The sequence below is a fragment of the Batrachochytrium dendrobatidis genome (genome assembly GCF_000203795.2).
Source record: "Batrachochytrium dendrobatidis JAM81 unplaced genomic scaffold BATDEscaffold_4, whole genome shotgun sequence".
Taxonomy (NCBI): Eukaryota; Fungi; Chytridiomycota; class Chytridiomycetes; order Rhizophydiales; genus Batrachochytrium; species Batrachochytrium dendrobatidis.
The window spans coordinates 438972-455459 of NW_006281102.1; the positions used below are offsets into that span (position 1 = coordinate 438972).

The window sequence follows — 16488 nt, forward strand, 5'->3', positions numbered from 1 at the left end:
TGGTGATTGTACAATGCATGATCATGTCAAATGGGAGTCATTTGGCATGATTATAGTTTGATTTTGTATGAGTGTTGAGTTGATTGAACTGAGAATGTGTATTAAAATGATCCAATTCTAGTAAGAAACAAAAGTACAAGCATTGTTTATTGCAAAGCAGTCACAGCAAGATGGATACAAGTGTTTTATTACAAATGAATACGACTGTAGATTGAATAGCATAATCCAGATTCAGTTATTAAAGTGTACTGAGCCGTGTAGAACCGATCAGTTGTTGAGCATGGTTTGAATGGCTTGAAATGCGGTGCCTTTCAAGTGATCGTATCCAGCTTTGATTAAATAACTCAAGTTTAAATCATATCGATGACGTTATCAACTGCAAACAGTCCGCATTATTGAATGAAAAGAGAATGAATTCACGGTATCTGGCTCACCATATAAATAGACACCATCTCATTAATACAGCAATAAGCTTGTCTCCCTCGTTCTAAACCCTAGTTCATATGATCAGCTCTGAATTTACTCGAGTGTTTCTGTCTTTGATTATTTTTTCTTGCTTTGCACTGAGCCATCCTTTATCAGCAGACACTCTTCCGACTGCTTCTCCCGATCCATCAGCTGGGAGCGCGCATAAGGCTGGTGAATTTGTCTGTATTGATGATACCAAGTTTATGCAGTTTACCAGCCCGACGGCTTTTGTAGTCATGTCTTGTCCACCTGGTTTTTGTTTCACTCGTAAGCCACCAATCAAGAATCCATGTATCGGTAAAGCTAATGCCCAGCGTATTGACGGCATTTGAGAAATTCATCGGGTTTAATTGGCTAGCAATTACCTCATTTAGCATCATGCTGTATATACGTATGAAATTGCACAAATAAAAAAACACAGCCATGCATTTATAGCACAATTCATATCTATCTTGCTTTATGACTTGTAAGTCGGTGCTTCTAGTTTTGAGTTACCATGGTCTAGTGTATTTTTTGGAAAGGCTAAAGAAATGAAACCCAAGTCGAGAAACAACTGCTAGCTAGAATTCAAACTTTGCTGAAAATAAAAACGATGGGATGAATATTTGTTTTCGTTTGATTAGTTGCATAAGAAAAAATGAACTACTACTTGTATGATTTAATATTTGTATTGGAAGAGCTAATGAGAAGGGTTACGTATCCCATCCATCCATCAAGATCAACTTGCAGGACTAAAAGTGTAAATCTGTTCAGAATTACAAGCAGATCCACGTAAAATAGAACGCTTATATGGATCTTGCAATCACTACCTCTTAGTGTTTCATTTTACATGAGTAGGTTGTAGATACTAGGAACGGGTGCTTCAAGGTTTCATGCCAGTTCATTTGGACAGCAGGATTTGGTGTGCAATGGCTGTAGCAAGAGTAGCCAATCAAAGGTGCTGAATCAAGTCACGTGGGATAACAGTTTGTCTTGTGCGGTTAGAACAAAACCTGCCCAAATCGCAGGTTTTTTCTTCTACCTTTCCCTGTTCACCACCCATTCTTACGCTGGACTAATCCCATAATGCTTCTGTACCGTGATGTTATTTCTGGTAATGTAGTTGTCTTGGTTTTGATTGAGTATTCTATCCATTAAACTCTGGTTTTTAAAAAAATTAAATGACGATCCCTTGAAAACGGCAGGCGACGAGATGGTCTCTGATGCTTTTGATATGAAAGAAGTGGACGACATTGCCTATGAAATCGATGCCAAGGTATCTATACTAATAACTGGTCTACCTGAATGTATCCATTTAAATGCTGGACATTTATGATTTAATCCACGGCCTCATTCATACCATGATGATACTAATGCGCTCTGGGATCTCTTGTTCGTCACTTTGCTATCAATTTATGCTATAATAGATGCTTACTATCAAGGAGGGTGCTGATATTGATATTGGTGCCAATGCATCTGCTGAAGAGGCCACCGAAGAACTCGAAGATGGTGCTATCCAGGTCAACAATGTTGTTTACTCGTTCAACTTGCAGAGCACCAGTTTTGACAAAAAGAGCTACATGACCTACATCAAGGGATACATGAAGGCTGTTAAGAAGTACCTCGAGGCAAATAACCCTGAGCGTGCTGCTATTTTTGAAAAAAAGGTTCCTGCCTTTGTCAAAAAGATTCTTGAAAACTTCAAGGTGAGCTGATGCTGTGCCTATGGTTTCAAACCAGAAAACTGGCAATCGCTTCAGTTGTTGTTCTCACTATACTTGGTAGGATCTAACTGTAACTTTGACTACAGGACTATGAGTTCTACGTTGGCGAGTCTATGAATCCTGAAGGATGTGTTGCTCTCCTGTAAGTACCATGTATTGTCGCATGACTGATTTTTATTGTCAAAGCTGATTGTATTTGTTGTAGCAACTACCGCGAAGATGGTGTTACTCCTTACTTTACTCTGTTCAAGGATGGCCTCAAGACTGAGAAGCTGGTATGGTGTTCTTTTCCTAGTTATAAATGATCTACTCTGTTACTTACTTTAATTCTATGGGGTTATTAGTAAGCTTTTACGATCCACACAACCGATGCCGCATGAAGCAGACGGGAGCTTATTGACATACAATTCATTAACATCAAGTGATCAATTAGTTTTATCGTTTTTAAACAAAGTTTCGTTTCATCTCGACTTTGGTTGAACTATTTTTACATTGTAATGGGTGGGTATCAACGCAGCGATCTATAACACCTAAAAACAATGGAACTGATTTTTAAAGTTGATTCGTAAAGACTGAGTGAAGCCACTCTGATCATGCATCATGATCGTTTGTTCACTGAGCAACTTTATTGTCATTGCATGCATCACTGTTTCAGCCAGTGACTTTATCTTCAAGTTTGGCACCTTGACTCGAGTTTCTACTTTTAGCTTCTAATTTGGCCGTGTTTCTAGATTGCCATTTTATTTAGTTTGAGCCGTTTACTCGAGACATTTAGTTTTAAACCATGCGATCATATTACAAATAGACGCACTTTCAACTCTTTAGGTTAGCGGCTGCAGAATTCTTGATAGTTTGTGTAGGATCAAACGGCTTGATTGTTGGTAAACGGTGCTTGATTGTACATGCTTGTACATTGCACAATGCTTGCATGGATATGAGCCGAGGATAGAAAAGCAACGGGGGTTTATCAATTGTCCAGTATTTTGATGATCTCTACCAGAAAAGTGTCGGATCCATATACCATTGAATGGGATGTCTGGTATAGTCGAGATTCTACATGATCATCCAACTCGATGGTATACAATGCATAGGGATAAAGGGTGTAAGAATAAACAGGATCAGTGTTTCATCACTGTGTTCACGCAAGATGAACCACGAATAAGGATGCCAAAGTACACAAGACAGCCAGTCCCATGAAATGCTTGTCGCCAAATTTACTGGACAATATTGTGTTTTGAACCCATTAGTCTACTGGTCTTTCTCACGGTGATTAACATGAAAACAATAGCTGTATTCCTAAAATGTAGTCTGTTTTTTTGAACTAGATCGTGCACGTATCAAAGATTCTAGGATACAAGTATAAACAGTACTGGCAACATCATAAAGTTGGATGTAATACCTGGATTGTAATGTATGAATCTGGTGATTGTGTATCATATCAAAGTGGAGATGGAGCAGGTTCAAAACTACAGTTTGTAGTACATGGACATTGTGTTTATCGAAGCAGTCAATTTCTAATAGGAAAACACCGAATATCCAAACATTGTTTATTCCGAAGCACTCTGCAAGATAGTGTGCAGTTCCACATGAATGGAGCTGTAGTTCTGGACAATTGAAACTCGAGAAATCAAGCCAGATCTATTGATTCTAAAGTAGTATGCGTCCAACATCTACTATATCGCATTGGCTTGAAATGAGACCAGTTGAAGCAGAATATGTGCTGGAATGATAATAGCGTAATAATTCAAACAAGATTGTGTAGCAGACTTGAATAAAGCAATAAATACAGAGTAGTCCGAGTAAAAATTTAAACAAACTGCCGAAGGCTACGAATATGATGCATGAGCACATTGTGTAGAAAAGGAACAAGGTGCCGTGCCACTTGCATGCATGTTCCTGCATTAGCAATGGTATAAAGACTAGGAGCAAACGCTGTCACTGGATTGTTCAAATGTAATTGATGCAACAAATAAATCAGCAATTTGATATCAACAATCTACACTGAATATATACAAAGCTTACCAATGCCCTTGGTCCCCATTTGATTCCAGGCAGAGTCGCGTACAATAGATACCATAAGATCTAGTGTCCACATTGTCACGCGCCAGATTGGACTGCCAGTTTTCAATGCAGTATTAAGAACATTCCACGAAGCATCTTGATTAGCAACAGTGCTTTCTAAGCTACCATAGCGTATAATATCGTACGCGGAAACCCTGTTACAAGGTGAGATAAAATCTCTCAAGTACAGTTTAATACAGGTTGAGATGGCATGCACATCATTGCAGTTCCAGTCGATGCCCTCCATCATTTTAGCCTGCAGTGTCTGCACATCCCACGAGTTTCCTTTTTCACGGAAAATTCCAACTACTCTTTGGCCATTTTTTGAAACAAGAAGTAATCGCATACGTGAAAGATATTGGGGCACATGCCAAGAACGACCCAAGTAAATTGAATCAGCGACAGTATCGTCGTGTTTCCAGCAAATAGAGTTGTTTAAAAAAGTATCTTTACCAGCAGTTGATGCGGTATTAATAACAAAAAAATGACGGTATCCCCCTTTGACTTCAAGCATTACAATTACATTCACAGTAGTGAATTTGTGATAGGTGAGACAGAAATTAAACGTAAAGCTTGATTTGCAGAGCTTTTTAGGAGTAAGAGTTTCCACCGAAAGTGTGTATCGCTCGTCGATAGGTGGAAGAAACCAAGTGAATTTAGTACTGGGTTTAGTGTCTTTGAGAGATATGGTGACCGTTTCAGTCAGCCGCTGCCCCTGTTTGTAATTCAGCGGTAATGCAAATCTCAAGGTATTTTTATCAACCTGGTCGAGTTTAAAGTATATCCAAAGTGCTATCAGTATATTGCTCTTAAACATGGTACATTGGTAAAGCTAAAATCTTACATCATAGTCGGACAATAAGTCTAGATATCAGTTATAAATATAGTGATTAGTTTAAATCAGCGCCAAATTAAAACCCTATCCAGTATATCTGATATGAACATGACACAAACTCAATACCTTGATGAGGAAAACGTGCACACTTTTGAAACTCGACCAACGAGTCTGAAGTCAGAGAAAGCAAGTATCCAAAAAGAGTCACCATTTCATCATTTTCAAACTCAACATCGCTTGGACGGCGAATAAGTTCAGCAGGATCAAAGGAATCCTGCAGCATGCATCCAGTGGTTATAATGCCAAAATAGTAGAAATCGTTGCATACAGTATTTTAAAAGTATTAAAATTTGAATCTAAAACTAAATATCACATGCAAACGAAATAAAGCCAGACATACCGTTCCCGGACAAGGTAAAAGTTCAGAAGAAAGCGAGTGTGATGAAGACTTTTGGTCTGATATCAAAAATCGAGTAATAGTCAGATCCAACACCAAATAATATTAATCATATATTCAAAAGATGGTTTAGTAAATCGGATTTGAATTGATTGGTAGCAAAGTAGGCAGAGCAATTACACGGCCGAAGCATCTGTGGCGGAATGAAGACAATCATAACGGTATAAACTTACCCTGTGGTATAAACAGATCCAAAACACCTGCATTGCCAAATGAAGCCATTGCCTCTCCTGACAAGGGAAATGGGGGCAAGGGGGGCAGCGGAGGATACTGCCCATCTTCTATTTTGGATCCAACACTATTTTCAACGGATGGAACCGGTACATTACGTAGACCAAGAGGTTCCTCGACCAACGACTTGCCAAAACCCATATCTTGTATTAAGGAGCAAGGCATAACAGGAGGCATGTCCTCAGTCGAATCTAGTATGGGTGATGGAGGGTGACACGACTTGAATGGTTGTGTGTTGATGGACAGTGACGGAGCTTGTCTTGGCTCATCTTTAAAAGTTGTAGAATCTTCAATCGACGAATTAGACGATGGGTATGGCGGAGATATTGGTGGAGTTGCATTTTTCGTGAGCGACAAAGTTGAAGTTTGAGCAGAAACTGTTTGGCATCGCAGCAATGCAGTAGTCGTACGGTCAAGATCCGGAATTCTGCAAAGGTCGATGGAGGCTTGCTTTGCAGGTGCAGATTCCAATGGCATAGATATGGGTGCCAGCTGTGGAATTTCGACAAAAGTCGATGCAGATATGGACCTAGATGACATGGCAATCTCCGATGCTACTGCGGTAGATTTGGTATAGTGATCGACACGACTATGCTTGGCATTGTCTTTGCTTAAAGATTGACGCATATTGCTGAGTAGATGTCGTCCACTTGAGCTATTCTGAAGCGTAGGTGTTGATCTGGTTTGGATCTGATTGATGTCAGTGTATGTCCAGCCATACTCGGTAGGAATATATGATGGTGGCTGTTGAAATCGATTTAGCAACGAGGCAAGGCTCGAACACCTCTGCTTATTATCAATTGATGGAACTGACTGTATTGTGGATGTATCCAGGGTGGCGGACATTTGATGACTGATAAATGATTAGGGTAGTATTAGCCTTGAATGTCAGGTTTAGGGAATACAGGAAAAAGTTAAAATGTGAATATCTAATGGGAAGCTAGATTGACAATAAATCATATGGCTAGGATTACAGCCATATTCACGTAAAATGGAATACTAAACAAGGGTGTTAATGCATAACAGTCCTCATGAGATGATAATCCATCCGAATCTATTGGTCAGCATTATCATGAACTCATTGATTCACTGGCCTGTGTGGTTCGTTTGTAAAAACAGCTGAGCAAATGTTCACATCACAGCTCCAGTAAATCACATCAAACAGTCAAATTCAATGCCTGGATTGCAATAGATGAATCTGGTGATTGTACAACGTATGGCTATGCCAAAAAGAAGGACACGTTCAAAAAAATCATCCAGTTCAAGCATATCTGATTGTGTGCATCATATGATGAACGTTGTATTTGAGAATTGATAGTGTCAACCGAATCAACTTCTAATAGGAAAGTGCAGCGAGTGTTTAACCATTGTATATCCCAAAGCAAAGTCATTGCAGATACACAAGGTATCCCATTTACGTGAACACAGCTGCAATATATTTATATGTCGGGTAAACGGAGTTTGAAAAGTCACATACCTACGGAGCCCTGATATTGCTTATACCTCCAGACAGTTATGGTATTGGTATTTAGTTACACAAGCTGGACAGTCAGTATAATGAAGGATTCTTGACAGTCAGTGTAATGAAAAATTCTTGACAGTTCTATTTTTAGCTAATCGGGTTGTATTTGTACTCACTAGTTCCCGAGTGTTAGCAGCCTTGTATATACTATTGCTTGATGTCGTAAACAATTTCATATGAATGAAACTTGAAATACTGTATAGATAAGCAGCTTCTTCAAGCCAGTCCCCTACATACATATCTAGACTGTTTGCACAGCCATTTACCCATTCGACCAGTCATTATTCAAGTGTGAAACCCATATCGAAGGGTTCCCTGTTCAAAAACTCCGGCTATCCACTCTCTAGATACAAAGTACTTTGTTTGAGCGTCTCAATAGCCCATAATATTTGGACGCTTAGATTCTCTTGTTTGTCGAGGTTCATCTACCATTCCAAACTATCAATCGATTGTATCTTCAAGCCTCTCCCTAAACAATATGCTAATTTTATTATATTGGAATCCAGAAAAGCAAAGCAAATGGTTCAATAAAACCAAAAGCAATTCTTGAAGCTGCTTTATCTACCCGAGTCTATCAAAAACAGCACTGCCTGTTTAGACGTATCTCTTTGATTCAGCAAACCAGAGCCACTCAAAGAATGGGTAGCTATACCATTCAGATTGAGACGACGAATCGCAACTAGACACCAAATAACTGTGTGGATATTATAGGATATAATGAGTGAAATATGCCGGTTCGCCGTGAATTGATATCCAAAGGGAAAAGACGGCTGTAAATCAATTGTAGACATGGCAGAAGCCAGCACTTGATGACGGATGCTTGCTAATTTACCGCCCATCAAACGATTGCTCTGTATTTAGTAGAGAATAGTTGTGGCACTTGTGTGACTCGATATGGCTTTCCATCTTGCCTCGTCCAATCTTGTTGGCGGCATAAGTCGGGAAATGTAACCATCAAACTCTTTTAGCCGTCTACTAGACCAAACCTGGCTTACTGACCGCATATAAATTCGATTTGATCATTAATATGAAACCACTGGTATGTATCAGTAGCCTCATTACCAATAATCCAGAAAGCAATAGCCACAAAACACGCCACTGATACAGTGGACAGACTCAAACCTGCTACAGTTCAAAAACATGCTTCGATTGCAAATCAAGCATTTGTTTTAGGAAGGTAACATGAGCCACAATCTAATCTTGCTTTTTACACGTTTGGTGATTCTTTCCATCTTTATCGTTGATGTATCACTAATCACTTTTAAACTGCAGCACATTCAATTTTAACCGTTGGTATATAGTTTAATTTCAGCATATTTTCTGTACATGAATCCTCCTCCAGCTACACAAAGGTACCAATATGTCCAGCCTACCATGCATCGATCCATGCTACCGACATTTCAAGAGCAGCGATCTGATCCATTTCATCCGCTGTATTCGTCCACCAACAGCTCAACCGTACTAAACCTGCAAGAGCCTTCCTGGAAGCGATCACATACTGAGTCGACCAAATCGCCCAAAATATCTCCAGTTTCTAGAAAGCCATCTTCGTCAGTCAGCACAAAGTCGTCGTCGAGTATCCCATATTCTACTAATGATTCGAAAAAGTCTAAACCTTACATGTGTCGCTGCGTGCCTGAATCTCCACTAAAGCGAACTGTGTGTGTTGGATCCATTGCAGTAATATTACTCACACTCAGTCTAGTTGCATATATATTTGTCCCAAAGTGAGTTGTATAGGTATATATTGTAAACATAAGCCACAACTAACAGGTATATCTCAACTTTTACTAGACCTCCTACTTTTTCGGTTGAATCCATTACACTTCCCGACTCGTCAAGCAACTTTCAAATCTCCAGCGGACTATCGGATATCAATTCGTTATCTATATCTGCCAACCTGCGAGTCAGCTTTAGTTTTGACAATCCCAACAAATTTCCAATCAAGGTCAATCAGCTTAAACTTACCGCGCAGCTAGCTCCTGATTTCAATCAATTACAATCGTCCCCATCCATTCAACAGATGATCAACTTTTCAGAAACAAATAACAAATCCAGTGCTGTAAACAATAATAATATGGCTGTTGTCAGTCATGACGCTAAAGAGCAGCAGGCTGGATTGGGAATCAAATCGGATTTGGAGCTTTTGCCAAAACAGCAAACAAGCTCGGATCTTCAGCTCAATTTCAACTACACACCCAATCCATCGACAGGATTGCTAAAGGATCCAGCTTTGGCAGAAATCCTTCAAGCTTGCGGAGTTGCTGGACAGCGTCGGCCCATGTCTCTTCAATACACTGCAACAACCAACATTGACATTTTCAAACAGTTTGGATACGTGCCGAGTTTTTCAAATACAATCCAGCTAAATTGTCCATTTGATGATGCGTCTGTTTCAAGCATTGTACAAACTATCAAGTCCATACTGAATCTACCACCTGGTAGCCCTTGATCTTCATTGAAGTTCTCAGTCTAAAGCCTACTCGGGTCTTTACAATCTCTTTAAAGTTTAACCTGGCTTTAGCCGACACAGATTAGCCATTAATTTACATATGAATATACTCCAGATTATAAAAGTACAGTTGAATTTTTATCAACTGGCATTTACACATTGATGTGTACCCAAACTCCAATAAAATGTATACACGCAAGTTGCTTGAATAATGCAACATCTTTAATAATACAACTAGCAGACTGTTACTGATGTGCTGTATTTGGGGTTGCTAGTTTATTGCAACTGTTGTAATCTCAATGGCTACAGTAACGATCCTATTCATCTTAGTTTTTGATTATCGACACCATCAAACGACCATGCCAATCAAATTACAAATAGTAGATGATGCAGCCAACAATGCAAACCATTGCTGACCATTACAACCACTTGTGTGTTTGACCCTAAGTATATACTACAACTACACAACTCTCAACAACAGATGCCCTCTTAGCTCAGTGGTAGCAGCGCTTGCCTAGTAAGCAAGAGGTCGAGTGTTCAAATCACTCAGAGGGCATTTCTCTTTTTGTTTTGTTGTTGTTTGCCTGAGGACTGTGTTCGGCGCGTATAACGCAAACGTCGATATCAATCGATTTACAAAAACACTCCATGACGGTTGATTCTGCGAGTATGCTGACTGGATTGGCTGCAAACTTTCCTGGAGCAACTAAACTGGTGTTTACAGCATCTCATTCTGCTCATGACAAATTCCAAACACTCAGTCCTGAATCAAAAGTAAAACTAGTCGATGCTGCTTCGGCATCTGCTGATGTCGCTTGGAAAAGTTACCAGTACGTCCATATTGTCTTGCATCTCATGAAAAAACAGTACCGATTTGCTGTACTAGTCTGACACATCGTGCATTCATAGATGGCTTAGAAACGTATATGTTGCAGTTCTTTCATGGGGAACTAAACCGCTGGATCGATGGCATCAGCCATCTGGGTTCATCCTTCATCTGTTGGCCAGTCTAATTCTGTTTATATTGCCTGTGGATGATCTCTGGATAACCACAGACATTCCAAAAGGAAAAGTGGTGTATGCTGGAAACCAGAATATCTATGGTAAGAGTGCACAGTCATGATGACGGCTAGACTTGCAGTGTCGAATGTTACTGACACGTGAATGTCATATTGACCGACTGGAACCAGGCATTGATACGCTGTCTACACTGTCCATCATATTCAAAAAGACTGGCGTGCTGCCAAGAGTGATTGTACAGCCAATGCGTAAGTCGTTGTGCAATGGTTCAGATTCGAATCCATTCATTACATGTGAATTTTACTCGAGTCTGATTCCAATCTGGTGTTCATTTTTCCAGATTTCAAGATTCCCATATGGAAACATTTCATTGAATACATGGGAGCCGTTTCATGTGAACATCCAGAGGCAATCGACTACCTGATGAGTCTTGAATATCCACTGTTTGTGTATCCAGGCGGTGCTCGAGAGTTTTTTCGCAAAAAAAACGAAGAGAAATACAGTTTGGAATGGCGCCACATTGAACTATATACTCGCATTATTGACGACCTAAATACATTTGCACCAAAGTACCAGTATCTGGTGGTGCCAGTTGCGAGCATTGGTGTAAATGATATGCTCAAGATTGTTTGGGAATGTCCATGGAATGTATATAATCTGATGAAAAAGGTGTCGATTGTACGGCCCGTGTCATACGAGCGACAGTATGTGACGGTGCAAATGCCGATTCTACTGCATCAAGGCAAGTATGACGATGTGTATGTCCAAGAAACGCTTGAAAAAGGGATTCAAGACACGATTGTTCGACGGGACAAGGCTGGCAAAAAGCGATACATGTTGCGCAAAGTCAGCAAAACACTTGGATATATATTCCACAAAGACGGGATCGTGATGCGGTCGTGGTGGTTTGTGTTTGACGTGGTGCAGTTTAGAGTGATGCATTTACTGGTATACATATTGTATAAATTACAGGATTCTGAAGAGATGCGCGATCGTGACGACTATGATACTGATTCAGATGTACTTTCATCTGGCAAAACTATGTCAGAATCTGAGCCGGTTGTCAGTGATGTGCCATTGACAGACGAGTCACCAAAACAAATGCATCCAATGCATCATGCCAAGGACAGATTCCTGAAACTATTTGGTTTGAACCAACAACAAAAGTAGGCGTCATCACTAGTTGAACTGTATTTGCACTATATTTACACTATACTTGAACTGTCAATCTATTGGATGTTGTTGTAACTCGTTTAAATAAACTGCTGGCTGTTATTGTTATAAATAGTTTAAACGATCGGTTATTGGGTTTAGATCAACACGGTTGTTGGATATGGTCATGATTTCGACTGGTTGATTATTCAAATAACAGTTTCAAGTCATCCGTTTGATCAAACAACTTCCATCCAGGTTTTGATCAGTCTGCATACGAATACAAATCGATATCAAAGTATAATATTTACCACTACAGTATTATATCTGATAGTTGGACTATCAACTAGTCGGTGTCTAGACAATGACACCACTCTTAATATATCACATGGACTAGAATCCATTGACAGTTGTGTTTTTATCAAATGGATTGAATTTCATTCAGTCGTTTGTAATCCATTGTTGATGGTGTTGGTTAGCGTTGATTCAATAAACACGAAAACCTCGATCGAGTTGGTTTGGGTCAGATTGATGCATGGATTGCAGTGAATAAATCTAGTGATTATACAATGTATGACCATGTCAAAAATGAAGGGGTAGTTTGATTACATTATATGGTGGATGCTGTGTTTATTAAAGACGCATTCAGATTTCAGTATGAAAGCATAACGAATGTTTAACCATTGTTTATTCCAAAGTAAAGGCTCTGGCTGCAAGATAAATACAAGTGGTTTGCTTTACATGAATACGACTGTAATTATAATTCACATCAAGACTCGCTCTTGTTTTTTCATAATCAGCCAGTTGAACATTTACGGGCATGTCATAGTTCAAAACTCTGATCAAATGGGCAGTTTAGGATCAAACTTTTTTGCAAATGTCTCTGCTACCAATAATGGAAATATCACACTAGCATCGGCATAAACCTTGACTGACTTGGCATCTATACGAATCTTTCCCCATGAAATAGCTTCATCGGGACGTGCACCAGCATCACTGCCATCAAACTCTTGTCCTGTATTGATATATACGGCATAGTCCGCCCCGTTTCGCTACAAGATTAAAAACACCGCATACCAATATATATGATTCACATTAGTCTGAGCATATACCATTATTTACAGCCATATTCACGTAAAATAAAATACTAAATAAGGATACCAAGATACATAATGAGCAGTCAATTTCTGGTGGTAGAGTGCAGCAAATGTCCAACCATTTTCTGTCCCAAGAGCAGTTGTACAAAAGTATTCTATTTTACGTGAATACGGCTGTAAAAGTATCCCACATTAGTATATTCAAATCTTACCATCAAATTAGCGTTGCAAATATGATGCTTTATCACCCCTCCACCAAGAATAATCATCCCAGTTTTCTTGGCATGAACAGCCTCGTTGTTGACCGCACGAATATCGGCAGCAATATCTACAATCAATCCGGGATTTTTAAAACTATGAAAGTAAATCATGTCACCCAACGATCCATCCGTCAATGCAGGACAGTACACTGGAATATCGTTCTAAAGTAAATGACAGATTAGAATCTAAAATTCAAAAAGTGAATGCTATGGTGGTCAACTCTACCTTGTATGCCCAGTAGTATATACTCTGTGGATTGTCAATCACTTTTCCTAGTCTTTTGATCATTTTTGAAGGTGTCCAAATCGTTCCCTATGCATTCATATATACGGTTATATTTCTGAAATCCACAATTTTATACTGTATTACAATACCGACTCACTGCTTCTTTTTGCTCCTTGAGCATTTGATCAAGAACAGGCATGACCCAATCCTCAAACGCACAGTAGTTATCATTGGGTACGAGTAGATTTCCAATTCGATTCAACCCCTTTTTACGCAATTCTGCTCCAGGCAGCGAGAACGCACCAATATAAGTGGGTCCTAAACACTTGATAAAATCTTCCTCAATTCCTCCAGCTGATGATACCACTACATCAACCTATAGAATATCAACACCAATTAGACAGATTTCAAAAATGAAAACAACTCGAGGCTGTATTTGAATCAAGCGTGAAATATTACCATGCGATGTTGAACAAGGTAGCGAATAATATCTCTGATTCCTGCAGAGACCAAGTTGGAAGTATAACCCAAAAAAATCTTGCATCGAGTTTTGGATCGAGTTTCGGGATCTCTATATACTTCATTTTCATTTTCATCTATAGGCTCATCTGATAGTCTCCACTTGATCTATAAATTTGACCCAAGACAGGTCAGATTGCATTGACCATTTATGATCAAAAGTATAAATATAGATTGAGCACTGACCATGTCGTTTGTAATTTGAATGGCTTCACCAAGACTTGTTGCTTGGAATCCAGTGGTAAACAGCGATGCCATGAGTTTTTCGTAATCAACACCTTGATTGAAATCGTAGCCTTGAATAAGAATAGCATTTTCTGGAATTGGAGCAGAAGCAACAAAAACTGCCTGAGAGGCCATTTGAGGAGGTTGTGCTGTTTCTAGCTGATCCGTCATTATAATTAAATTATAGTCAGTTGCAATCCATCGAGTCGCAATATAAAAACTGAAAATGTCAAACACATCACGTGTCTGTATGGATTGCAATTAGACTAATATCAAGAGTTCAAGCACAGACCATTAACGATATTCACGTAAAATGAATCTACTAGAAGAATGCTGGCATTACAGTTAAAACTAATCCAGATTGTTTAATTTTCAATTCTTTCAAACAAACCGAGCATTGAGTGCGTATCATATGATGAATACTATTCACAAGATTTACTCGACAGCAACGAGTGTTCAAGAATCGAATATTCCGAATTCATCGCTGTAAAGAGTATTCATGTCAATACGAGTGTGATGACGGCAGATTTAATCAAGATTGTCATGTTTGAATATTTGTCAGTTGTAATTCTTTCCATTCAAATCAACCATCAATGGACGATCGGGCACTTCGCACTTGGGTTTCTGATGGCATCATGAAGCTCATGGGAATGTCAGAAACCACTGTCATTGATTATGTGTTGGCTGCTGCTTCTCGCTCAAAATCTCCTGCTCTGCTATTAAAACGACTGCAGCAAGAAGCTCAATTCCCTTCTAGCTTTGATACAGTTCAATTTGTTACTCAGCTGTTTACTCGAGTGTCCAAAAAAACTACTGCTTCTACTGCTGCTCATTCAACTGTAGCTTCAAAAGTAAATAGAAAGAAGCAGGAGCAAGATGCAGTTTCTCTTCTTCAAAAGAACAGCCAGTTTGCTCTCCTAATGGATGATGACGATGATGTATTGGTTAAGCCCATAAAAACTGCCAACTCCAGCAAAAACACTAACAGTAGTGACACCTTTTCAAACACTGCGTTGCCAAAGAAGAGCAGAAAGGAAAGGAAACTTCGGTCTAGAGATCCGACTGACACCAAAGGAAATTGGGAGAGAGAGGACTCGCCATCTGCTACTAATCAAAATAAAGAAAGCGATCCGCCATTCTCTCCCGTTAGAAATGGTCACTCGAATCATTCTGATTCAGACAACGATACACACAACCAGGACAGTAGTTCCGAGACTGAACGAGATCGGGATTTGCGAGAGCGGGATGAATTTGCTCAAAGACTAAAGGAAAAGGACAAGATTAAAAAGGTCCTATTGAGTTGCATGTTTTTATTGCTTTGAAGATTTGGTTTTAAACTCGAGTTTCTCAAATCCATGAATGCAAATTAGGTGCTGGAAGATAAGCCAAACAAGGCTGCGGATGAAGAGGCAAAGGCTAGACGGCATTTGGCAAATGATAAAGAATCTCGAGCAAAAGCCATGCCCGATCTTCGTGATAGATCTAGATACGATTATCTTGGAAAAAGAGAATCACAGCGATTAGAGCTACTCAAGCAACGTATCGCAGACGAAGAATTTCTTTTCCATGGCGAATCATTGACAAAAAAGGAACAAAAAGAGTTGGAACTCAACAAAAAGATTCTAAAAATCACTGAAGAGCGACTTGCAATCAATGACAAGGTTGACGGATATTTGCTTCCTGATGACTATATTACCGAAAAGGGAAAGATTGACAAAAAAAAGCAAGAATCTGTGCTATATCGGCGGTACGATGACGCTATAGGTGATCCAGATGCATTCGTGACGGAGCAGGACCAGTGGGAGCAGAACCAGATCGTCAAATCCATAGGGAAACCTGGCACCAAAGATAAACACGGTGCTGTTGATGATGCCTACGACTATGTTGTGGATGAGCAGCAGCAAATTGAATTTGTTTTAGAAAATGCTGCCATCATTCAAGCAAGCATGGAAGACAGTGCTAACCAAATAAGCGAGTCTGAAAGAAAAGGTATAATTTGAAATCATGTATAGAATGAGGTGTATAAAGTAAAAGTCATGTATATCTATTTACAATTCTATGCTTAATGTGATGCAGCCATGTCAATCAAGGAAGTCCGCGAGTCTTTACCAATCTATGCGTATCGCCAGCAGTTTTTGGAAGCCATGGACAACTATCAAACTTTGATTATTGTTGGCGAAACAGGATCAGGAAAAACTACACAGCTTCCACAATATCTTGCAGAGATGGGGTACACTAAAGGAGGAAAATTAAAGATTGG

General features: G+C 39.4%; 6 protein-coding genes across 6 annotated transcripts; 4 read left to right on the plus strand and 2 right to left on the minus strand.

Moving 5' to 3' along the window:
* Window positions 1–503: 503 nt before the first annotated feature.
* BATDEDRAFT_87822 (uncharacterized protein) lies at window positions 504–800 on the plus strand (the record flags this gene model as incomplete). The annotated part of the gene is made up of 1 exon (XM_006678040.1): window positions 504–800. The coding sequence occupies one exon, from the start codon at window positions 504–506 to the stop codon at window positions 798–800; it is 297 nt and encodes a 98-aa protein (XP_006678103.1).
* A 707-nt stretch (window positions 801–1507) lies between these two features.
* On the plus strand, window positions 1508–2640 carry BATDEDRAFT_19187 (uncharacterized protein). The gene is made up of 6 exons (XM_006677740.1): window positions 1508–1561; window positions 1653–1723; window positions 1875–2153; window positions 2258–2313; window positions 2377–2446; window positions 2516–2640. Exons 1-6 carry the CDS (start codon window positions 1534–1536, stop codon window positions 2516–2518), a joined length of 507 nt encoding a protein of 168 aa, XP_006677803.1. The 5' UTR covers window positions 1508–1533; the 3' UTR covers window positions 2519–2640.
* Window positions 2641–3978: 1338 nt separating this feature from the next.
* BATDEDRAFT_23904 (uncharacterized protein) lies at window positions 3979–6382 on the minus strand (the record flags this gene model as incomplete). Its single annotated transcript, XM_006677804.1, has 6 exons — window positions 3979–4109; window positions 4194–4995; window positions 5077–5096; window positions 5194–5341; window positions 5468–5523; window positions 5698–6382. The coding sequence occupies 6 exons, from the start codon at window positions 6380–6382 to the stop codon at window positions 3979–3981; spliced, it is 1842 nt and encodes a 613-aa protein (XP_006677867.1).
* Window positions 6383–8304: 1922 nt separating this feature from the next.
* On the plus strand, window positions 8305–9729 carry BATDEDRAFT_23905 (uncharacterized protein; the record flags this gene model as incomplete). The annotated part of the gene is made up of 4 exons (XM_006677805.1): window positions 8305–8316; window positions 8351–8454; window positions 8579–9004; window positions 9072–9729. 4 exons carry the CDS (start codon window positions 8305–8307, stop codon window positions 9727–9729), a joined length of 1200 nt encoding a protein of 399 aa, XP_006677868.1.
* A 648-nt stretch (window positions 9730–10377) lies between these two features.
* On the plus strand, window positions 10378–11919 carry BATDEDRAFT_23906 (uncharacterized protein; the record flags this gene model as incomplete). The annotated part of the gene is made up of 5 exons (XM_006677806.1): window positions 10378–10559; window positions 10639–10832; window positions 10920–10997; window positions 11090–11697; window positions 11722–11919. 5 exons carry the CDS (start codon window positions 10378–10380, stop codon window positions 11917–11919), a joined length of 1260 nt encoding a protein of 419 aa, XP_006677869.1.
* Window positions 11920–12743: 824 nt separating this feature from the next.
* On the minus strand, window positions 12744–14399 carry BATDEDRAFT_19191 (deoxyhypusine synthase; the record flags this gene model as incomplete). The annotated part of the gene is made up of 6 exons (XM_006677741.1): window positions 12744–12953; window positions 13211–13420; window positions 13485–13571; window positions 13642–13860; window positions 13944–14111; window positions 14190–14399. The coding sequence occupies 6 exons, from the start codon at window positions 14397–14399 to the stop codon at window positions 12744–12746; spliced, it is 1104 nt and encodes a 367-aa protein (XP_006677804.1).
* Between the last annotated feature and the right edge of the window lie 2089 nt (window positions 14400–16488).